A 25,418-nucleotide genomic window follows, 5' to 3' on the forward strand; every position below is an offset into this window, starting at 1 on the left:
TGTTCGGTTTCGCGAAACGTTTCTCGAAATGTGAGAGGCTACTCCAGGAATTGTTGACAACTTTATTATGACTGACGTGGCACACTTCTTATTGTCAGGGCAGTTAACAAGCAACATTGCCGTTTTTAGGGGCACAGAGAACACACAGAAATTTCATGAAAAGCGCTACGCGACCCGAAATTAACGGTGTAGTGTGGACTCACTACAGCTGCGATCGTCGGTCCATATTTCTTTCGGTATGACAATGGTGCAACATGTACTGTGTCTTCCGAGCGATATTTAAATAACTATGCTGTTCATTTTATAAATATACTGTGTATGCTGTTCATTTTTGGAACACAATCTACTACCGGCTTAGAGACATAAGTGATGACACTTTCTGCAGGGCCTGACCATCATTTTGCAGGACAATGCCAAAGCACGTACAGTGCAAGCTGTTACTGATTTTTTTGACTGATGGGGCTGCTAAGTGCTATACCACCTACTGCACTCTCCTTACTTAAGCCCTCGTGAGTTCAACTCGATTTCTAAACTTAAGGAAACACTTCACGGCATTCGCTTCAGAACTGCTACAAATTCGTCGGGCAACAGACCGCGCCGCTCGAACTGTCAACACAACTAACACTGCTAAGATTATGCTACGACTTCCACATCGCTGGCAGTGGGTTATACACAATGCTGGTGCCTACTTTGAAGATCAGTAAAACTTTGAAACACGTATCTATTTTGTACGAACTGTAAATAAATAGTTGCCACTGTTAAAGTTCCAACCCTCGTAAAGGGAATCCGTTAAACTTCGGTTACACGATAAATCAGTCAAATCTAAAGGCAGTAAATTCAACTAAATACCTAGGAATTACAATTACGAACAACTTAAATTGAAGGGAACACATAGAAAATGTTGTGGGGAAGGCTAACCAAAGACTGCGTTTCATTGGCAGGACACTTAGAAAATGTAACAGATCTATTAAGGAGACTGCTTACACTACGCTTGTCCGCCCTCTTGAATGTGCCGTCCCCCTCCATGCTGTCACCTCCCTTTTGCGTTTTCGTGTTATGCGTCAATGGGAAGAGGAGTGGCTGGCAGTCGGTGAAAATAAGCTGCGTCTGGCCAAGGCCACCATGCGGCCATGGCGTACGTCCTACCAGTCATGCAGGCGGGATGAGGTTCTCCTCACTCGCCTCCGCATCGGGCACAGTCCCTTAACGCACGGTTTTTTACTCCGGCGGGACGACCCCCCAATCTGCAGTGCTTGTGGCGTCCAGATTACTGTCCGCCACATTTTACTTGACTGTCTTTTATTCTCTGACCAGAGGGCGGTGGTTTCCTTGCCACCGGATTTGCCCTCTATTTTGCAAGACGACGCAACAACTGTGGTTAAGGTCTTACGGTTTTGTGTCCTGTCCAATTTGTTGCCTCGGATTTTAGGGAGAGGATTTTAATGTGCTGCTGGGTGACTGGCTCACCCAGGTTTTAGGTAAGAGGTCCGCCAGTCACTATTACTTACTTATTTCACTTCGATTTCTGTTCTCTTTTCCTTGTGCTTCCTTTCCTTTTTTTAGTGCGTTTCTTCTCCTCTTGTTTTGCCTCTGTATGTGTGGAGTTGGAACTGCGTCAGGTCTGTGTCTTTTAGTCATTCTCCTTGTTCGCTGTCCGTCTTCGTCCCTTCACCGCATGTGTTCCTGTTTCTATGCGTTTGGGCGCTGATGACCATGCTGTTTAGCGCCCGAAAACCTCAAACCACACACACGCCCTCTTGTAGAATACTGCTGCGCAGTGTGGGATTCTTACCAGATAGGATTGAAGGAGTACATCGAAATAGTTCAAAGAAGGGCAGCCCGTTTTGTATTATCGCGAAATAGGGGAGAGAGTGTCACTGAAATGATACAGGATTTGGGGTGGACATCATTAAAACAAAAGCGTTTTTCGTTGCAGCGGAACCTTCTCACGAAATTCCGTTCACTAACTTTCTCCTCCGAATGTGAAAATATTTTGTTGACACCGACCTACATAGGGAGAAACGATCACCATGATAAAATAAGGGAAATCAGAGCTCTTACGGAAAGATATAGGTGTTCGTTCCTTCCGCGCGCTATAGGAGACTGGCATAATAGAGAATTGTGAAGGTCGTTCGATGAAACCTCTGCCAGGCACAAAATATGATTTGCAGAGTATCCATGTAGATGTAGACAGTTATCGTGCTGGAAGACCCCATCAGAGTTGGGGATGGCATCAAACATGGAGAGATGCAGGTGGTCTGTAGTAATGTTCACGTACTCCACAGTTGTCACGGTGCCTTCCGTTACTATTACAGGTCCCATGGAAGGCCAGGTGAAAGTTCTTCGTAGCATAATTTGCCCCCCACTTTCCACCGTCATGGGTCAGTGGAACCGTGCATGTTTCGAGCACCCATTCGTTTCCGTATCGGACAAGATAATCGAATTGGTGTAACAAGAAACCTGATGCATCCGGCCAAGCGACACTTTTACACTGAGCCACGGTTCACACTCGATAATTCCTTGCCCATTGCAGTCGTAATTGACAATGTTGTAGCATCAAACTGGAACACTTAGGATTCGTCTACTGCGGAGACACATTTTCAAAAAATTTGCAATGAACCGTGAGCTCCGAAAGATTTGTGTCCCCACCACCACTGTACTCTGTCTTCACATCTGCCATATGTCGCCACCTATCCTGTTTCATGGAGCGAGCAAGCCTCCGACCTCCACGTTCTGTGATGAGCCGTGGACGTCCAACACCTTGTTGTCTACTCGTAGTTTCTCCGTCCTTCAACCTCTTTTCATACATGCTCATGACAGTAGCACACGAACAGCCAATCGTCTCGCCGTTTCCAAAACGCTCTTACGGACGCTGGACACTTTGTGAAAGTCACTTGTGTCAGAGGATTCCCAATTTGCGGCCTGTATCGTCAGTGGATTCCCAATTTTCGGTCTGTATCGTCGATAAAATGATTCCCAATTCGTCTAACGCCGCTGCTTATCACGTCATTGGCTCGCAGCGCCAACAGAAGGCACTCAGTATCGAGCCATGAAGCATCCCCAACTCTCTTGTGGTTCCCTTTTTAGATACTCCACGTCGACGTCCGCTCGTAGATACGTATCGTCGGTAGGTTTTCCGGCTTTACTTCCCGACGCGACAGCGACGACTCTCCGACGAGGTGCGGGCCTTGTGTTTTGCTATTACTGCGAGTCTTGTAACTATTGCTTTTATTTAGTAATTTGACCCATTAAAACTCTCCCCTTTTACGATTAAGACAGCCTGCGCCACCTTTCGGAGGGAGTGGGGACGTCAAAGAGTCACTAAAGTTCATATTAAGCAGTCCGTAAAACACGTAAACGTTCACTTCAGTTAGCGTGTTAGTTAATGCCTACGCTTTCCGCTAGATGGTGCTGGCTTACTGCTGAATAGCTTTGATTCCGTAAAACCTTCACTCATTAGTACTAGGTAAATGAAATAAGTACAACATTCTTGTATTTCACTTTCACTCTATATTCAAGGATTAAGATGGTGATGGGTGATGGTCTATTTAAAAGGTTCCTAGCCTGGAGGAATCTAAATAGTCCGCAAATGCCGATATGCACGCGCTCTACGTCCAGATTCGCAACTAACGGCACACGACACTTTCAAAAGTCCACAGGTTAATATCGGAATACCGGTACCTCTGAATTCACTCGTATCAGCAGATAATTTGAGTTTCTGTCGTCTATATGTCCGTAAAGTTCCAATCTAGCACTAAAGTCCTAAACTCCCCTTAATGCTCCGTTGCTACCAACAGTCAGAGATCGTACACTACATCACTTTTAATCTCCGTAATATTCTAACAGTTTATCGTGAATCTTAACACGATAAAGTACAACCTAATTATTGTCTCGCTCACTGACACGGGTTCCCCGCCCTTTAACGAAACAATCAAGGAAAAAAAGGCGGCAACAATGACGATCAGGCCTTTTTATAGGTTTTTCATCACAAGAGTTTAAGCCGGCCGGAGTAGCCGTGCGGTTCAAGGCGCTACAGTCTGGAACCGCGAGACCGCTACGGTCGCAGGTTCGAAACCTGCCTCGGGCATGGATGTGTGTGATGTCCTTAGGTTAGTTAGGTTTAAGTAGTTCTAAGTTCTAGGGGACTGATAACCTCAGAAGTTGAGTCCCATAGTGCTGAGAGCCATTTGAACCATTTGAACAAGAGTTTAACGTCACTGCCTTCTCCATGACGTAGCTTCCTTGGCTTTGCTGTACTTAGACGTTAAACTACTTGCTAATATACTATAATTTTGATCTGCAATTACCGAACTCTGATTCTACACTATTTTCCCCTCTAAAAATTGTATTCTTAATTTTAAGTTATTCTTTCTATGGCTTTTATCACTGTAAACTGAACCGAGGTGTTACAGCTAGACAATGCACATAACTTTTTGGCTCATCAGTATTTACTGTTGACAAGTGAAAAGAAGTACAAATACTCCATGCCACGTATCGATATGTGCTGTGTCAGAAAACGAAATTTCTTCTCTCACTAGGATAACCTTCCCGCTACGACCAGTCCTGGCAGTATTCACACCAGATTAGTAGCCCGTCATCTGCATTTTCTTAGAACAAATTTTTTGTAAACGAGGCTACGCCAACAGCATAGCAATAAAGAAATTTAGCGAGTAACGTTATTTTTAATTTGCTATTAGTTTTTTTGCATTTATTTTTGCAATGTTATAAGCCTGCTCCACTAAGTTGTGGCATATTTACGATATTTTTTAATTTAAAAAAGCATCTGTTGTGTTTGGGAGTTTCATCTGCGCTGGATCGGTACTTGTAATGCCACTTATCTGTCCGACGTCCTCATATTCTTCTGCGTAGAAAACTTTGACTGGTTCGTCTACTTTATGTTCGTTTGCAGCTTTATGTTTCTTTATCTTAACATCCAGAGCGTCGTAATGACGCTGTTCGTTGTCTGCTGCTGGGTCCTTATCTTGTAGCGAAACGTAATGACGGCCCTTTCAGTTGCATCACGGCGTTGTTTCCAGCGTCATTAGCCACAGAAAGCTGTTTCGTTTCACAATCCTCAGTTAGAAATATATCCTCGTCTCTTTTTGCTCGAATTTCCAGTAGTTGACGCCTCTCTTGTTTCAGAGAACAAATGGTTATATCGTAAACTGTCTGTTGAGAGTGGAGGGAGGTTGTTTATCGAAAGCAATGGGTATTGTTTACCTAAAAAGCTCAGTGGGTTGGTGTGACAGCTTTGTCAAAGAGTTTTTCAGACTTCCTCTTAATTTGTTTGTAGATGGATGGTTCGGTTAGGAGTTTCGTTATATTCGTTCAAATGGTTCCTGAGCACTATGGGACTTAACTTCTGAGATCATCAGTCCCCTAGAACTTAGAACTACTTAAACCTAACTAACCTAAGGACATCACACACATCCATGCCCGAGGCAGGATTCGAAACTTCGACCGTAGCGGTCGCGCGGTTCCAGACTGTAGCGCCTAGAATCGCTCGGCCACTCCGGCCAGCTCGTTATATTCGTGCTTGGCACCTACCATCGTGCGCATGGCCTTGTCTTGCAGAGACTGTAGCTTTTGTAAGTGTTTGTTCGCTGCAACGGGCCACACCCTCAATCCATACAGAGTTGGCTACAAGATGCCACGCCTTTAGATCATAAGATCCGTTTCTCTCTGTAATCCCCCTCCCCACTTCTCCTTTAAGACGCGTGTACATCTGATAGAAGGCAGCGCAACCTTACTTGGTCTCTGGTAATGCTTATCAAACTGAAGGCCTCCGTAGACGTCGCGTCACTTCACTGCAGATTTCTGTCTGCCACATAAGTCTGGCGATCTGGGAAGGTTAATTTACAGATGAATACTACTGCAACCTTTCTCTTTCAATTTATATTTATTTTCCAGGCATTGCAACAATTGGCGATTGCGTCGAGGAGTTCCTGATTTTTCTCCTCTATGAAGTTAATGTTGCTACTGATTTGTATCGCCGTGTCGTCAGCGTAGAAGGCAATTTCACGACCTGCCGACTCTGGTGCGGCGACTATAGAATACGAGGCCTAGTATCGAATCTTTCGTACCCCCATCACATCATACGCGATCGTACTAATATGTTTGCCGCACCTTCCCTGTCTCCCTGCCAGAAACGAATCAATCAAGCGGTACATGTGTTCTGTAACATGTGACTGTGACAGTTTCTCTAAGAGTTTCCGGATGGCGAGAAAAATTACTGCTATGCTCTGTTTCCTATGTCTCTACCTGGGTGTACTATATTATCTAAAGTCTCTGAACACTTATTAGTGGACATTAACACTAGAAGTACCATATGGGTTATTTTTGACCCACGACGGTTTTACGAGGGCCGTAGCCCCCTCCACAATCATCCACAATCATTTCAGGACCAAACGCTCCCATGACTTTTCATCATTTATGGATTGTACAGCTCACCAAAGTTTCATCCTCCTAGCTCACCTAGAAGTATGAAAAATTTATCTCTTATACCAGTAGTGCCATGTGGGTTATTTTTGACCCATACACATTTTAACGCAATTTAATATCAGTAACACCGGTTTTCCGACACTGAATAGTTTCTGGGCTTGCCTCGACGTTATTCACTAGATGTTAGAGTACATTATGATACTCTGGGCCAAAAGAACGTGGAATACGAAGTATTCGGAGGTCGGATGATACTTTATATCAGCGTAATTTTCCGTTTTCTATGGACTGGCGATATGCAGACCCACAGAGTGACACTGAGAAGCTACAGAATAACATTATACAGTGGGGAAATCCCTTCGTCCTTTTCTACACTGCTGTCTTGGGCACTGCTAACAGCTTTCTTACACGGCAGCTGATGCCAGGCGCGTCGCCCTTACGGAACGTTACGATTGACAAGTTCTTCACGTGGGTGAAACTGGTAGATGAGCTGAAACAAAAAGGAAGAAGATTAGTTGGCGCTCTTCAGAGATCACTCAAGGAAGTTCTTCCTGTAGTGCGAAGTGGAGACGACACATTGTATGCAACACACATATAAGTCAGGCGACAGTCTTCTCACAGCGTACCAAGGGAAAAAGAAAAAAAATATCCGTATCCTGAGTAACATGCAAGCTGAATGTCAGAGGAATGATAATACTGAGAAGAAACTTCCAGAAACTGAAGTTTTATAATAAAACTAAGGAAGGCGTCGATATAGTTGACCCAATGGCTAGACACTTCAGTGTCCGAGCTGATGCCCACTGATGGCCTGTGCGTGTCTTTTACAATATACCTTACCTTGCCATGATCAACAGTCAAACAATTTTTAAGTTACTTGCCTCCAAGAAGATTTCACGTCGCGACTTTATCCTCAGAGTCACATATGAGTTTGCTGCTTCTTACAAACTGCAGAGAGAAGTCAATCTCCCTTTTGCAGGCCCTCGATACCAACGCTGGTCAATATGGAAAAGGCGTTGTCAAATTCAGGACATTATCCTCAGAGTTGCAGGTGAGCTTGCTGCTTCTTATAAACTGCAGAGAGAAGTCAATCCCACGTTTCAGGCACTCGATACCGGAACTGGCCTGCATGACAGTAGGTCTTTTCAAATTCAAGTTTCCTGCAAGCAACAAAATAACAAGGGGAAATAAAACATCAGGTGTATGCTTCAAGTGCAACAAGCATGTGTGCAAAAGCTGCCGAGCAAAAACTCTTGTCGAATGTCTGAACCCCTACTTAGGCAATTCTGTCAAGTCATTGTTCTTAAATATTTCCAAATATTTATAATTATAGGCTGATGTTATTTGTTCTTACGTTTTGGTTCCTTGATTGCAATAAGCAAGAAAGCACGCAGAGCATTTTAGTCACCTGCTGCATTTTAGAGCCGGCCAGTGTGGCCGAGTGGTTCTAGGCGCTTCAGTTTGGAACCACGCGACCGCTACGGTCGCACGTTCGAATCCTGCCTCGGGCGTGGATGTGTGTTATGTTAGTTAGGTTAGTTAGGTTGAAGTAGTTCTAAGTTCTAGGGGACTGATGATCTAAATTAAGTCCCATACTGCTCAGAGCCATTTTTTTTTTTTTTTTGGCATTTTAGAATCTGTCACAAATATTTGGTACCTACCTTATTTTTTCTAAAAAAGTGAAGATACTATTAATACTCACATAAACAAATGTCTTGACTCTGTTTCAATCTTTTATAAGAAAAACGTTATAACATTGATTTACTTACTTGTTTTAACGGCGATTGGTGAAAGATTGTGGAATTTCTTCTGTAAAATTTAAAATAAAAAAAGTTTGCTTCTGAAAATTTTTCCGCAGCTCATAGTCTTGCGCTAGCGTTCTCGCTTCCCGGGCACGCGGTCCCGGGTTCGATTCCCGGCGGGGTCAGCGATTTTTCCCTCCCTCGAGATAAATGGTTCAAATGGCTCTGAGCATTATGGGACTTTACTTCTGAGGTCATCAGTCCCCTAGAACTTAAAACTACTTAAACCTAACTAACCTAAGGACATCACACACATCCATGCCCGAGGCAGGATTCGAACCTGCGACCGTAGCGGTCGCATGGTTCCAGACTGTAGCGCCTAGAACCGCTCGGCCACCCTGGCCGGCTCGCTCGAGATGACTGGGTGTTGTTGTGTCGTCTTCGTCATCATCTTTCATCCCCATTGCGGTCGGAGGAAGGCAATGGTAAACCACCTCCACTAGTACCTTGCCTAGTCGGCGGTGCGGGTCTCCTGCATCGTCCCCTACGCCCCTCGGAGTATGGGACCCCATCATCATCATCTGAAAATTTATATTTGACAGTGGACGATTCATTTTAGAGACGTATTGTCAACTTGAACGCCAACCACCAACCAAATATGAATAAAACGGTGGTTTTATACTGTGGGTCAAAAATGACCCACATGGTACTGCTAGGGGTACGGCGAAGTCCAGTACTTCTAGTATTGATGCAAAGGGTGTGCCCCCTTGGCCTATATGACAGCTTGAACTCTGCTAGAGATATTTTGAATGAGGTGTCTGAATGTCTGCAGAGGAACGACAGTTCATTCTTCCTCGAGAGCCGGAATCAGCCAAGGTAGTGATGTAGGACGCTAGGGTTGGGAGCGAAGTTGACGATGTAATTCATCCCGAAGCTGTTGCATTGGCTTCGGGTCGGGGTTATGGGCAGGCCGGTCTATTTGAGGAATGCTATTGTCCACAAATCATTGCAGCACAGGTGCTGCTTTATGGCAGGGTGCATTGTCATGCTGATACAAGCCGTCACCGTCTCCGAAATGTTCCTCTGCCGCTCTCAGATCACAACTTCGTAAAATATTTAGAGGTTTCTTAAACACACTAAGAACACAATGCCTTAACCACAAAAAACCATCCCAAAGCCGTAGCACCATCTCATGTGTACTATACTGTTCGCAGTGCACGTGATGGCATGTAACGTTCTCCAGGCATACGGCAAACCCAAACACTTCCATGGATTTCCACAGGGTACATCATGACTCATCACTCAAAATTGCTCGTTTCCAATCATCCAGCGTTCGGTGGCGTCGCTTTTTACACCATTTCAAGAATAGCTCAGCATTGAGTGCAGAAATACTTGGCTTTTGAGGAGCTACTCTACTATTGTTGCCCATTCTTTTTAACCACTTACTCACAGTCATTGTGCTGGCTGGATTGCTAGTCGCACATTTCAACTCTCCAGTGATGCTTTCAGCTGGTTTCATGCGATTTTTTGCGAACATCCTTCACAACTCTCGGCAGTCCCTGTCCATCAGTAGATGAGGTCTGCCTGATCTTGGTTTAGGTGTGGTTGTTCCTTCAAATCTCCATTTCACAGTCACATCACCAACAGTCGACTTCAGAATGATTGAAATGCTGCTGAAGGATTTGTTACTCAGATGTGATCCAGTTCGAATAAAGTGAGCTCTCCCGACGGTTCCATTCTAGTGGTACTGCTTCTCTGCTGACAACACTATAGTCACCGCTTCGTTTCATTCTGGCGGCCCGCCTCTCGTGCCATCTAATCGTCAATTCCGCATTACGTAGGGATGTCCGGACACCTTCGATGGAGAATGTGTTCCACTAGATGTAGCTTAACAGGTCATGTGTGACTGGAAACAGCCCTAGGCTTTGGCTCTCTGCCTGTTGTACCCACGCTTGTGCCTGGTTTGCAGATGTGGAGACGCCCCCCGGTCCCTCAGCCCTCTCTCTGCGAGGTACCAGCCGAACGCCAAGTCTACACGGCCTCTGCGCAGGGCTCCGCTCTCGCTTCTGCTGTGAGTGCTGTACCTCCTATACTGCTTACTCCTAGTGCAGCTAGCTAATGTCCAATCTCTTATCTCTTCAAGCTCACAGAATTGCCTCACAAAACGTTTCTGTTGTATGTCTATTATAACAACTGTGAGCTTACATCGCTTCCGCTTTATTTCTGTGGTTATTATCGCCCACAAATTTAGCTACAGGCATTCTGAAATTACCTTTGGTAGACATTTATTTCGCTTTTAATCTTCACCAGTATTCAGTACAACTCTCTTCTCTAATCGACCCAAAAACATCTATGTTCCAAACATCGATGTTAAATGACGAATTTATAGAATGGAATAAAAGGCAACATGCAAATAAATCTATGTAAATAAAAATCAGTTAACGAATATATGAAAGATCGTCACCTGAGAACGACTTTATCAATTTGGTTGATTTTTTGTGCTGTGTTCGTTACCGTCAGGCCAAGATTTGTATGAGAGAAAAATTCCGAAAAATCTAATGGAAAGTCGAAAATTAACTTCAATTGGCGCATGTATGAAAAATCATCAATTAGGAACGGCCCTACAGATCTGTTTGATTTTTGATTTTGTTGTGTTCATAATTGTGTAGACAAAGTTGTATGATAGTTTTTTTTTGTTTTTTTTTTTTTTTTTGTTTTTGGAAAACCCATCTGGAAAGTCGCAACTTAAAATCACTTGAGAACGACTCGTTGGATTTTGTTCTTTTTTATGTTCGTAATTGTTGGCTTGAACATGAACCTTTCCAAAACAAAAGTAATACCCAACAAATGGGTCCCAGCTGGAGATGTGAAAGTCAAAGACAGTCTACTAGAAGAGGTCAGTGAATATGTCTACCTTGGCCAGATTATAAATATGAAGGGAGACATAAGGCCAGAAATCTATCGACGCATCAAGCTTGGCTGGCAAGCATTTGGGAAGAATTCAAAAGTATTCAGATCAAAAATGCCAGTAAATCTGAAGAAAGCAGTATTTGATCAATGCATTCTTCCTGTGATGACGTTTGGCTGCGAGACATGGACACTGAACTCATTCACAAAAGGGAAACTTAGGACAGCACAGAGAGCCATGGAGAGATCAATGCTGGGTTATACAAGAAAAGACAGGAAAAGGGCAGATGACATCCGGTCTGTGACGAAGGTTAATGACATCTTAGAGAAAGTAGGTTCCTTGAAATGGCAGTGGGCTGGCCACGTTGCAAGAAGAAAAGACAACAGATGGACGAAGCTAGTACTGGAGTGGAGTCCGAGAGAGCACCGGAGGCCTAGAGGAAGACCACCAGACAGAGGGGACAAAGACATCAAGAAGATCGCTGGTAACACCTGGCAGAGAACTGCCCAAGACCGTCCCACTTGGAGAAGACTTCTGAAAGCCTACCTGAATCCACAACTCGAAGAGGCCACATCATCTAATGATTGAATTGGCTGATGATGATGATGATGAATTGTGGATTATAACACTATTTTTGGTATGAAAAAGAAAACAAACAAAATGTTGTGTTCTGCTATCACATGTCTTTACAACAAAAGAATAGTTTGACAGTTTGTATGTATAATATATAAATACATATGTAATATACAAAGGAGAAACTTTGTTACCGAAAATCTCTATACATTCTTGACCGATTTACCACAATTTTTTTTCAAGTTCAGACGGACACAGGCTATATTTTTTATAATATATGTAATATATACATATATTTGTAATGTATAAAGGGGAAGCGTAGTTACAACAAATATCGAAGAGTTCTTGACCAATTCGCTTCTAATTTTTACATGATACTTTAATGAACATTCGGACAGACCTAGACTACATATTTTTGTAATATATTACATATATGAGTATATACGTAAGATGAAGGGGAATCGTTGTTACCAAAAATCTCAAAAGACCTTGACAGGTTTATTTCAAATTTCTACACGACACTCTGTTGAACATTCAGACGGAAATCGACAGAGAGATGGAGGAGGCGGTTATGAACACAGAGACAGAGGTAGGACGAGATGTATGGAGATGGAAGGAGGGGGGGGGGGCTGAGAATATGGGGAGGGCAAGGAGGGGCAAGAAATTGAGGACGCATGTGCAGTTCCCACACATATTTAGCAATTGCGAAGCATTGCTCGTTCGCTACTCTGATATATTTATTAATTAATAAATACAGCAACAGTTAAACTACTTCACTGCATTGCGTTGATGAGGGAGAGCTATGCTCACTTTGAGAACAGTCCTTCAGAAGTTGAGGATGTGGCTACATAGCTCAAATTTGTAAGTGCATTCTCTTGGAGCATGGATATGTACTACCGATGATTTAATTCCATACTCATAATGGCGTTGAGATATAGAAGGCGATCCTTCAAATAGAAACTGAATGTATTGATAGACCCGTTTCTGTTGCAGTTTGCGAATTATCCTTTTCTTTTGCTATTTTACAACGTTCACTCCATAAATGAAATAGTTCGATTTCTCCGTTTTCCTGTAATTTATCTATGCGTTGCTCATCCTCGCTGTCAGTCGTTTCAACATCTGCAAGCAAATCCTTGGTGGTTTTGATTGCCTTTCAACATGCTAAAGCAACTTCAGTGTGTATGTTCTCAAACGTACAATGGAGCAAATTGAGACGGTATATACCGTAACATATTCAACTGATAGCAAGAATTGAATTGACGGGGAAATTTGCTTCTGAATTTGAATCAGTTAGCGCCTGGGGCACGAAAATTATTAACGGTGGTAACAAGTAGCTTGTTTTATTTCTTTTCCTGCCAGCGTTGAATGTCGATGTATTGTCTTTAACATCGATATCAAAATACTTACGTACTGAAATTTTAATAGCGGTGCTTAAATTCTCGACACAGATATTTTGGTAATATCGATGATATCGAATATTAGTACTCCAGATACCGCCCGCCTGCATTAGCGGCACGACCCGCTGGCTGACTCAACTTACGCTTGACTCGACAAAGTGTAAGCGCGATCAAATCGTAAAACTCGCATTATCAGCACGACAGTGCTCAACGCATCTCCGTTTCCCAAATAACTTTCTGCGAGGTAGACAAGGTATGCTTGCAGGTTCCACGGTGAGACCCTCAAGACCGTTACTCTTTTCGGTCCCTCATTCATTGCAAATCAAAGACTATGATTTATTGACAGAACATTCAGAAAATGCAACAGGTCTAGTAAAGGAACAGCCGACGCTACGCTTGTACGACGTCTTCTGGAGTACTGCTGTGCAGTATGGGATCCACATCAGATACGATTGACGGAGGGCACTGAAAAGTTCAAAGAACGGCAGCTCGTTTTTCATTATGGAGAAATTGCCAGAGCGCCACGGATGTGAAATATGATTTGGTGTGGCAGTCATTGAAACAAAGGCGTTTTTCGTTGAGGCGGGATATTCTCATGAAATTTCAATCATCAATTTTCTCCCCAGAGTGTGAAAATATTTTGTTTGTGCCCACGGTTAGAGGGAGGAATGATCATCGTAATAAAATAAGAGAAATCAGAGCTAGCACAGACAGTTTTAAGTGTTCGTTTTTCCCGCGCGCTGTTCGAGAAATAACTTGAAGATGGTTCGATGCCCTGCATTTAATTGTGACTTGCAGTGTAATTATACAGATGTAGACTTAGATTGCCCATTCGCTAGTCACCAGCTGCCTACAGAGCTGCACCGCCAGTCTTACGTTGCCCCAAGTTTCTTCTGGCTAGGAGGTCGCTTCACGTTGTAGAACGATGTACCAACGGTTCGGCCCCTGCTGACAGTGGTCTTCATCAGAGTGTGTAATACCACTGCGGCATCGCAACATTAATTCTAATATGCTGATTTGACTCCGGCTCCTACAGTTCTTTAAAACGAGCGTAATTAAAATTAGCGATATGTTTGGATGTCGGAAGTGGAGAGGAACTGAGCTAAGGTTCATTAATGATGTAATTAAACATGGAATTTTATTGGCCTATATTGGCGAATCAGTATGGAGCTGGTATGTGAGGCGATGCTGCTTCCGCAGTAGTTGGCGGAGGTCAAGGATGGGCCAGAATGTTCTGTGCCTTCACTCTTGTATATGTGTTTGCGGCTGCGCATACTGGAAGAAAAATGATGTAAGACAGTAACCATCAGCTGCCTCCTCTATACTTCCGACACACGTTCAAACGATTCTACATCTACATCTACATAGTTACTCTGCAATTCAATCTTAAGTGCCTGCCGGAGCGTTCATCAAACCATTTTCATACTACTTCCCTACCATTCCACTCTCGAACGGCGCGTGGGAAAAGTGAACACCTAAATCTTTCCGTTCGAGCTCTGATTTCTCTTATTTTATTATCATGTTCATTTCTCCCTACGTAGGTGGGTGTCAACAAAATATTTTCGCATTCGGAAGAGAAAGTTAGTGATTGAAATTTCGTAAATAGATCTCGCCGCAAAGAAAACCGCCTTTGTTTCAGTGACTGCCACCCCAACTCGCGTATATCAGTGATACTCTCACCCCTATTGCGCGATAACACGAAACGAGCTGCCCTTCTTTGCACTTTTTCGATGTCCTCCGTCAATCCTACCTGGTAAGGATCCCACACCGCGCAGCAATATTCCAGCGGAGGACTGACAATGTAGGCTGTCTCTTTAGTGGGTTTGTCGCATCTTCTAAGTGTTCTGGTAACAAAGCGCACTTTTTGTTTTGCCTTCCCCACAATATCGTCTATGTGGTATTTCGAATTTAAGTTGCTCGTAATTGTAATTCCTAGGTATTTAGTCGAATTGACAGACCTTGGATTTGTGCGATTTATCGTATACCCAAAATTTATCGGATTTCATTTAGTAACCAGGTGGATGACCTCGGACTTTTCTTTGTTTAGTGCCAATTGTCACCTATCGCATCATAGAGAAATTCTCTCTAAATCATTTTGCAATTGGAATTGATCGTCTAATGATTTGACTAGACGGTAAATTACAGCGTCATCTGCAAACAATGTAAGGGGGCTGCTCAGATTATCATCTAGATCATTCATGTAAATCAGAAACAGCAGAGGGCCTATGACACTATCTTGCGGAACGCCAGATTTCACTTCTGTTCTACTCGATGATTTTCCGTCTACCACTACGAACTGTGACCTCTCTGAGAGGAATTCACGAATCCAGTCACACAATTGAGACGATACTCCATATGCACGCAATTTGATAAATATTCGCTTGTGAGGAACGGTATCAAAAGCCTTCTGGAAATCTAGGAATACGGAATCAATCTGAGATCCCTTTTCTACAGCACTCATTTCTTCATGGGAATAAAGCTGTGTTGCGCAAGAATGATATTTTCTGAATCCGTGTTGGTTATGTATCAATAAGTCATTTTCTTCTAGGTGATTCATTATGTTCGAGTACAGTATATGCTCCAAAATCCTACTGCAAATTGAGGTCAGTGATATGGGTCTGTAATTCAAAGGGTTATTCCTATTTCCTTTCTTGAATATTGTTGTGATCTGTGCTACTTTCCAGTCTTTAGGAACAAACCTTCCGTCAAGTGAGTGGTTGTATATGATTGCTAAGAAAGGCGATATTGTGTCTGCGTACTGTGAGAGGAACCTGATCGGTATACCATCTGGACCGGAAGACTTGCCTATCTTAAGTGATTTGAGTTATTTCGCAACAACTAAGATATCCACTTTTATGTCACTCATGCTAACAGATGTTCGGGTTTCGAATTCTGGAATATTTACTTCGTCTTCTATCATGAAGGAATTACGGAAAACTGTATTTAGTAACTCCGCTTTAGTGGCACCATCATCGGTAACATTTCCGTCGCTATCGCGCAGTGACGGTATTGACTGTTTTTTGCCACTGGTGTACTTTACATACGACCAGAATCTCTTTGGATTTTCTACCATATTTTTAGGCAATATTTGACTGTGGAAACTATTAAAAGCATCTCGCATTGACGTCCGCACTAAATTTCGAGCTTCCGTGAAACTTAGGCAGTCTTGGGGATTTTGCGTTCTTCTTACTTTGGCATGCTTGTTTCGTTGCTTCTGCAACAGTATTCTGACGTGTTTCGTGTACCATGGTGGATCAGTCCCGTCTCTTATTAACTTATGCGGTATGAAGCTATCTATTGCTGTCGATACTGTATCTTTGAATTTGAGCCATGTCTGGTCTACACTTACATAAGTACCTTGGAAGGAATGGAGACTCTCTCTTGGGAGAGTCCATTTACAGTTACATTTACAGAGTTACAAAGGCAGGAGGAATGATAGTGGTTTGATGAAAATATTGAAACACCCACTATGAGATATGCATGCTTGAACATTAATGGAGATGATAGCCCGGCCTGCAGGTTACGCTGTTGTACTTCACCACGAACGGCTCCTGCGTAATGTCCTCAATATGTCACAAATCTCAGTAGTGGCCAGAACAGTGTTCTGTGTAGTTGTGAGCTCATTATATTGGAGCAAGCGGAACTCGATCATGAGCAAACTTTGGATGCTGGTATGGTGGCTGCTTCTGTAACCAAGGGATCCGAAGTGTTTAGTGTTTCAAGAGGCATTGTATCGACAATATATATCGAATACACGGATAGCGAAAAAAAAATCATCTGATACGTCATAACGCGGATGAAAGTTTGTGTTGAGAGATCGTAACACATGGTCATTGAAGAGAATTGTGACGAAAAATCAGAGAATGACAGCAGTAAATGTCACCGCACGGCTAGCGAACACCATGAGTACCAAAACAACACTAGGGGAGCTCCATAACAAGCGAATAACAGGGCGAGCTGGAATCCCGAAACCACTCATTAGTGATTCAAATTACTGTAACAGTAAAACGTAGTGCCGAAGCCATAAAACCTGGGCAACGTAGCAGTGGAAGAAAGTCATTAGGTCGAATGAGTGTCGGCTCACACTGTTTCCAACTTCTGGCCGCGTTTACGTCTCAAGAGTGAAACAGGGCGGGTGTTCGCTGATGATTTGGGCGACGACATCTTTGTGTTCCATGGGCCTCATGGTTACTCTGGAAGGTTGCATTGTTGCAAAAGAGTATAAGGCCGTTTTGGTTTATCTGGTCATAATATTTTTTGCGTTACTTGCGATGCTGTGCTCCAAGACAAGAGGGCCCTTGTTCAGGCTGCTCACATCGTCCAGGACTGGTTTTCTGAGCACGAAGGTGGTCTGTCGCATCTCCCCTGGCCACACCGCCATCAGATCTCATATTATGGTCTACGAGGTGCGACAATAAAGTAATGAGACTGATTTTCTTTGCAAGATGTGGAAACCCTGCAGGCTTGCGTAGGCACAATATCTTTGACCTTTGAGTGCACAGGAGTTGTCTTGTGGTTTTTCAACTAACAGACGTGGCTCTTGTGTCTGATGAAAATAGCCCGTCAGTAAATTAAACAGATTTGGAAGTCATGGATTTTTCAGTTTGGTGTAGATGCCATTGGCAGAATCCGAATCCTGAGGAAAGTCATCAGCTGATGAGTCTTGTACCATCTGATACTTCCACAGATGCATGCCTGTCTCGTGCAAGATGTTCCATATATTGACACTGGAACTATATGGTTCTATGGTTCTTTGCCTATCGAATGTGTGTTGATGCTGGGATTGTCCTCAATTTCCCATAACACAGCTGCCTCACACTGAACAGTTGGCGCAGTGCGAGGCATACCATTTCCCGCCAGTCTGATCTAAGGAATGCTGTTTCACGAAATTGGCCACCAAGTTTTTGAAATGTGGTATGATTTGTCGAGTTACATACTTAGACCTTTCCCACTGTTATTTCTTTACTACATAGCACGTCACTCCAGTCTTCATGCACCACAGCTTCAGTCATGTTCATAATTAGCCACATTTTACTATTTGTAATGGCATTAAATTTATGTCAGAGCATGGAGAGGGATTCTCCCCATTACTGTTTAACTGTGTTTTGGAAAAGGTAATTACATAATGGCGAGAGAAGAAGTCGAGTTAAAATATAGATAAATCAATCAAGTTAGTAACATTAGATTAACATTAGAGTAACATTGGATTGCCTCGCCTTCGCAGATGATGTGGTAATTTTAACTAGGGGTACTACCACAGTTCAAAAAGAAATAGAAATTCTCAAAGAAGTTGCGGATAAAACAGGATTACAAGTATCATTCGAAAAAATAGAAGATGTGACATGTAACAAGGAAATCATACAAGAAAACTTCTGGAAAAAGCTGCAAACGAAGTTCGCTGTCAAAAAATGGCAACTGCATTCAGGTTAACACAAGATATTTACAATAAAAAATCACTTTCTAAATTTAGTAAACTTAGGCGTTACAGCACTGTAATCAAACCTGAATATCTTTATAGAGCAGAAACTTTAATTTTAAATAGAAAGAGGGATATTGAAGAAATTCAAAAGAAAGAAAGAGAGGATATTAGAAAAATATTAGGCCCCAAAATTACTGATGGAGAAACATATACGCTCAGAAGTAATAAGGGAATAGAAAAATACACAGACATACGTGGTGACATAAGAAAACGAAGATTTAAATTTTATGAGCACATTAAAGGAGTGCACCAACTAGGTTGACAAAACAAATAGTAGAATTATACGAAAACAGAAGTAAGGCCGAACCTGAGCCAATTAAATGGATCGCTGCGATTAAGGGGGATCTTAAAGTAGCCAGAATAATTCAGGCAGACGTTACAGATAGAAAAACAGTCAGGCAAAAGATATTTGATTGGAAATTTGGTCAGAGGGAAAGTAGAAAACGTACTGGTACACCGTGGTTTGATGAAAGAAAGAGACGTCATTCTGAAAGTACGAAACAAATTTGGACACAAAGGAAGGCCAGCCATCAAAAGCAACATTGATAGATTGTAGCTCGCGTGCTGCTATTTGGCCAGTACGTGAATAATAATACGTCAGAGCAGGTATAGGACGAAACCAAAATCTCAGTAAAAGCTTATTTGAGAGGCTTGCTGGAACCCTAGATATTCCAGTCGCACAATAACAAAATGTAAATGTCGTGTGACTAGCGTCTCCCGTCGGATAGACCGTTCGCCGGGTGCAAGTCTTCCGATTTGACGCCACTTCGGCGACTTGCTCGTCAATGGGGCTGGAGTAATGATGATCAGGGCAACACAACATCCAGTCCCTGAGCGAAGAAAATCTGACCACTCAGCTACCGGGGGCGGACAAAAAAAAAATAAATGAAATAAAAAAAGGAAGGGGTTGGTGGTGATAGGTAGGTGTACTCGCTGAGTTTCACTACTTCAGGAAAAATGCGGAACAAGGAGAAAAATATTATTTTTACATAGTACTGATGAACAGGTTGTCAGGAAACTGACACATGATTTCCACATGACCCGTGTTCTTTATTTTACGTTTTCAATTTCTTAGGAAGCTCGAATGTCCGCTACTCTACATTTTCTACCTATTATCTATTTGATGACATTTCCTTCTACAAGTGTATATTCAGACTCCTGATTCTTTGTTTGATCCGTTTTTAAGCAACTGTTTCTGTTTTGAAGAAATATGTACTTTGAAATTCTATATTTGTAGAATTACTGGTCGTACTGACAGAACATGTTAGTACGATGGTTTGCAGTCGTTCTAATTGCAGCTTACAAGTTATGCGAGATATCATTTGTGCGTAGGCTTCAGCTGTTGAAGTGGACCTTCCCTACCGTGCATTGACCGTTGACTATTTAACACCCACCACTACCGTTGTCCCCTCCCACACTGTGCGTCCTGTACGTAGCACGCAGAACAGGTAGAGCCGGAAAACGATGACTGTTGCAGGAAGCAGAAGGACATCGTGGTGGTGCAGAAGCCGGCGGCGGCGCCCGCGGGCCGCGCCAGCAAGAAGGCGTCCAAGACGGCGGCTTCCAGCACGGAGACCGGCAAGCGGAAGGCGGGGGCGAAGCGGGGAACCGCCAAGGCCCGCGGCACGCGCCGCAAGAAGGAGAAGGAGCCGCGCTCCGGGGCCAAGCTGGCGCCCTCCGCCTGCCCCAGGCTGCGGCCCAAGGTGGGGCCCGCGGGCGACAGCGGAGACCTCTCCTCCAGCTCCGAGGACAGCAGCTATCTGTCCGCCTCGGACGGTAAGACCCCGAAGCCCGAGCATAAGCATTCAGACACCTGTCAGTGGATGTCAATATGGGGATGAAACTTCTTGCCATATTTAAACTGTGTGCCAGACCGAGACTCGAACTCGGGACCTTTGCCTTTCGCTGGCAAGTGTCTACATCTACATCTACATACATACTCCACAATCCATCATACGGTACGTGGCGGAGGGAACCTCGTACCACAACTAGCATCTTCTCTCCCTGTTCCACTCCCAAACAGAACGAGGGAAAAATGACTGCCTATATGCCTCTGTACGAGCCCTAATCTCTCTTATCTTATCTTTGTGGTCTTTCCGCGAAATGTAAGTTGGCGGCAGTAAAACTGTACTGCAGTCAGCCTCAAATGCTGGTTCTCTAAATTTCCTCAGTAGCGATTCACGAAAAGAACGCCTCCTTTCCTCTAGAGACTCCCACCCGCGTTCCTGAAGCATTTCGGTAACACTCGCGTGATGATCAAACTTACCAGTAACAAATATAGCAGCCCGCCTCTGAATTGCTTCTATGTCCTCCCTCAATCCGACCTGATAGTGATCTCAAACGCCCGAGCAGTACTCAAGAATAGGTCGTATTAGTGTTTTATAAGCGGTCTCCTTTACAGATGAACCACATCTTCCCAAAATTCTACCAATGAACCGAAGACGACTATCCGCCTTCTCCACAACTGCCATTAATTACATGATTGTCCCACTTCATATCGCTCTGCAATGTTACGCCCAAATATTTAATCGACGTGACTGTGTCAAGCGCTATACTGCTAATGGAGTATTCACACATTACGGGATTCTTTTTCCTATTCATCTGCATTAATTTACATGTATCTATATTTAAAGTTAGCTGCCATTCTTTACACCAATCACAAATCCTGTCCATATCATCTTGTATCCTCCTACAGTCACTCAACGACGACACCTTCCCGTACACCACAACATCATCAGCAAACAGCCGCACATTGCTATCCACCCTATCCAAAAGATCATTTATGTAGATAGAAAACAACAGCGGACCTACCACACTTCCCTGGGGCTCTCCAGATCATACCCTCACCTCCGATGAACACTCACCATCGAGGACAAAAGTGTCAGCTTACGAGGAACGTTTGAAAAGTTCGTGCAAAAATAAAAACTACTTACGTGTTTGGGGCAAACCTTTTTCATTTTTCGATGCAGTCCAAATGTTTATGCAAAATATTATGTACCCGTTCTTTCGAGATGCCCACATTCATTACGGCCTGGCCGTGTCCTGGTACGAAGTTACATACATGCGAAGACTTGTCATATGACGGCGTGCAGCCCATTTTCGAGTCGGTTATGATGGTTCGAAGAAAAGGAAAAATCTCCGATCCGGCCGGGAATCGAACCTGTGTCCCAACAGCTACCAATTTGGCATGCTGACCCAGGAGTTACTGAAGAGGGTGTGGTGCAAAGCTTAGAAACTTGTTTTAAATGTTCAGATATGTAAAGCTGTGCACTTCCCTAAAGACAGAAACGGAGTCTTCTACGACTGCAGTATCAGAGAGCCACAATATTGATATAAGTCAACTCATACAAATATCTGGGTGTAACATTTGCAGGGGCGATCAAGTGGGTTTAGCTGTAGCAAACCAGGTGGCAGATTCTGATGTATGTGTAATGTTTTCTGCGTAAAGACTCTAAATGCTGGTTCACTACTTTAAAACTGGTTCCGCTAGCCTCCTAGTTCCCTTCATAGACACATTGCAGTTTACTAGAACCTTACCAAGAAATTTAAGGCTCCCATTTGCCTTCCATCCTAGTGATATGAATTGTTATCTCCCTTCATATAGTTCCAACGTATAAGTGCAAGATTTTTAAACACCGTTACAGCCTCAAGAAGCTCAACACTAATCTTGTAATCGGCTATTGACGGGTCTTTCCAGCCACTGGCTCTATATAACAATCTCTGCACTGGTTGGTAGTGCAGCGCGCGGGTTTCGTCAGTAGGATAAAAATGAAATGAGCGTATGGCATCGTTGGCCGTGAGGCCCCTACCGGCGAAGTTCGGCCACCAAGTGCAAGTCTTATTTCATTGGGCGACTTGATGAAATGATGATGAGGACAACACAACACCCAGTCCCCGAGCAGAGAAAATCTCCTACCCGGCCGGGAATGGAGCCCGGGCCCGCTAACATGGCAGGCGAGCTCGTTACCACCCAGCTAAGCAGACGGACTCGTCAGAAGGATAAACCGCTTAAACTCACTGCGGTGACCCACAACAAGTTGATCCAGTGTTTCATTTCTGATCAGGTGTCTGTCTGTGAAGGGGCAGTGAAACAACACAACCGTTAACCGTGGCAAGAATATGAGCTTGACATGTTTCGCATTTTGATGTATCTCCCACTGAATTGACTTGAATACGTCAGTACTATTTTGTATACTTTCGTTTTCTGTCAACCTACGCAGTTATTGTTCTGGATCAATGTTGCTAACGTGAACAGAGTATTCATTCACTAAAAAGTAGTAGTGACAATATTTTGTAAAATAGATAAGCGAATATTTTGCGGGTCGTAGAATTCTTATACTATCTCCACGATACATTAACGCATACACGTTATTTGTGGCTAATAATGAAAATCAGTTTCAGGCGGAATGAGAGCTACACACCCAGAATGCAAGACACAAAAATAGTAGCGGAACTGCTTTTGTCTCATTCTGTATGGTTCAGACTGCTGTTCTATATGATGACATGAAAGTACACTCCTGGAAATTGAAATAAGAACACCGTGAATATTCATTGTCCCAGGAAGGGGAAACTTTATTGACACATTCCTGGGGTCGGATACATCACATGATCACACTGACAGAACCACAGGCACATAGACACAGGCAACAGAGCATGCACAATGTCGGCACTAGTACAGTGTATATCCACCTTTCGCAGCAATGCAGGCTGCTATTCTCCCATGGAGACGATCGTAGAGATGCTGGATGTAGTCCTGTGGAACGGCTTGCCATGCCATTTCCACCTGGCGCCTCAGTTGGACCAGCGTTCCTGCTGGACGTGCAGACCGCGTGAGACGACGCTTCATCCAGTCCCAAACATGCTCAATGGGGGACAGATCCGGAGATCTTGCTGGCCAGGGTAGTTGACGTACACCTTCTAGAGCACGTTGGGTGGCACGGGATACATGCGGACGTGCATTGTCCTGTTGGAACAGCAAGTTCCCTTGCCGGTCTAGGAATGGTAGAACGATGGGTTCGATGACGGTTTGGATGTACCGTGCACTATTCAGTGTCCCCTCGACGATCACCAGTGGTGTACGGCCAGTGTAGGAGATCGCTCCCCACACCATGATGCCGGGTGTTGGCCCTGTGTGCCTCGGTCGTATGCAGTCCTGATTGTGGCGCTCACCTGCACGGCGCCAAACACGCATACGACCATCATTGGCACCAAGGCAGAAGCGACTCTCATCGCTGAAGACGACACGTCTCCATTCGTCCCTCCATTCACGCCTGTCGCGACACCACTGGAGGCGGGCTGCACGATGTTGGGGCGTGAGCGGAAGACGGCCTAACGGTGTGCGGGACCGTAGCCCAGCTTCATGGAGACCGTTGCGAATGGTCCTCGCCGATACCCCAGGAGCAACAGTGTCCCTAATTTGCTGGGAAGTGGCGGTGCGGTCCCCTACGGCACTGCGTAGGATCCTACGGTCTTGGCGTGCATCCGTGCGTCGCTGCGGTCCGGTCCCAGGTCGACGGGCACGTGCACCTTCCGCCGACCACTGGCGACAACATCGATGTACTGTGGAGACCTCACTCCCCACGTGTTGAGCAATTCGGCGGTACGTCCACCCGGCCTCCCGCATGCCCACTATACGCCCTCGCTCAAAGTCCGTCAACTGCACATACGGTTCACGTCCACGCTGTCGCGGCATGCTACCAGTGTTAAAGACTGCGATGGAGCTCCGTATGCCACGGCAAACTGGCTGACACTGACGGCGGCGGTGCACAAATGCTGCGCAGCTAGCGCCATTCGACGGCCAATACCGCGGTTCCTGGTGTGTCTGCTGTGCCGTGCGTGTGATCATTGCTTGTACAGCCCTCTCGCAGTGTCCGGAGCAAGTATGGTGGGTCTGACACACCGGTGTCAATGTGTTCTTTTTTCCATTTCCAGGAGTGTATTTCATAGTGTACCACACATGAAACAAGAAATTTGAAATCCCAGCAAATTGCAAAAACGTTACATATCTAACCTTTTAAAAACTTTTACTGCACGTAAAATCGGTTTTGAAAACTTCCATGACTCTCACTATCATAGAGTGACATAATTATGTTTCTGTGTTTGCAGAAGGAATAAACGAACCGTCCGCAATGTGCTGAGCGCCACGTCACCCAAGTAAAAGGGAGGAAGAAGGGAAGGAGTGATCGCCTCTGCTGTCCTTGCTCATGTGCTGCTGTAAAATTATACTTGTGCCACGTGACGTAGGTCCACCATGTCCATGTCCAACGTGTAAGAATAAAATTACTGTACTCAAAGAGTGGTGTTGTTTGTCACATACCGCATTTGCATGCTGCAACAGTATTGCGATGACGATATTCACAGTGACTGTCATTTGAGTATTATGTTTCTTATTCCTAAACCAGAATTTCGTGATCAGTTGGTCAGCTTGGATTAGCTACTGTTCTCGTTGGCTCAGTAGGCAGGCCTACACTCTTACATATGGCGTCATGGATACCATTAAGTATAACCTTACCGTGGAAACCATAGAAAAATATTGTAAAACTTAAATTTCGTTTTCGCCAGCATCAAAGAAAATAAAAGTCTTCAGCTATGAAGAAGAGTCTCGCCATCAAGCAAAAGAGAAGGTTTTGGGCAAAACAGTGTGAGCCGCCTGGTATATACACGTGATTTCTGGAACATGTTTTCATTTGTTTTTAACCCACTTTCATATGGGTAACATTCATCTCACGCTGGGTGAGGAGATCGCTACGTCATAGTGACTGACTTAGTACGTATACAGAGCTTTGCAGTTGTACTAAAGAGGCTGCACGGTAACGTGAAAGCTAAATGTAAATACATGTGTAGAAACGAAGTTACAGGAGTTGTGTGGTATGTTTAGCCCATTT

At 44.1% G+C, this 25,418-nt stretch overlaps 1 protein-coding gene across 1 annotated transcript in view; it reads left to right on the top strand.

Moving 5' to 3' along the window:
* LOC126195550 (nascent polypeptide-associated complex subunit alpha, muscle-specific form-like) overlaps positions 1 to 25,178 on the top strand; it is a 109,352-nt gene extending 84,174 nt beyond the window's left edge. Inside the window, exons 7-8 of the mRNA XM_049934173.1 lie at positions 20,012 to 20,310; positions 25,096 to 25,178. Coding sequence (XP_049790130.1) covers positions 20,012 to 20,310; positions 25,096 to 25,178 — 382 coding nt within the window. The remainder of the gene's footprint in view (positions 1 to 20,011; positions 20,311 to 25,095) is intronic.
* Positions 25,179 to 25,418: the final 240 nt, after the last annotated feature.

The sequence above is a fragment of the Schistocerca nitens genome, chromosome 7, assembly GCF_023898315.1.
Source record: "Schistocerca nitens isolate TAMUIC-IGC-003100 chromosome 7, iqSchNite1.1, whole genome shotgun sequence".
Classification (NCBI taxonomy): domain Eukaryota; kingdom Metazoa; phylum Arthropoda; class Insecta; order Orthoptera; family Acrididae; genus Schistocerca; species Schistocerca nitens.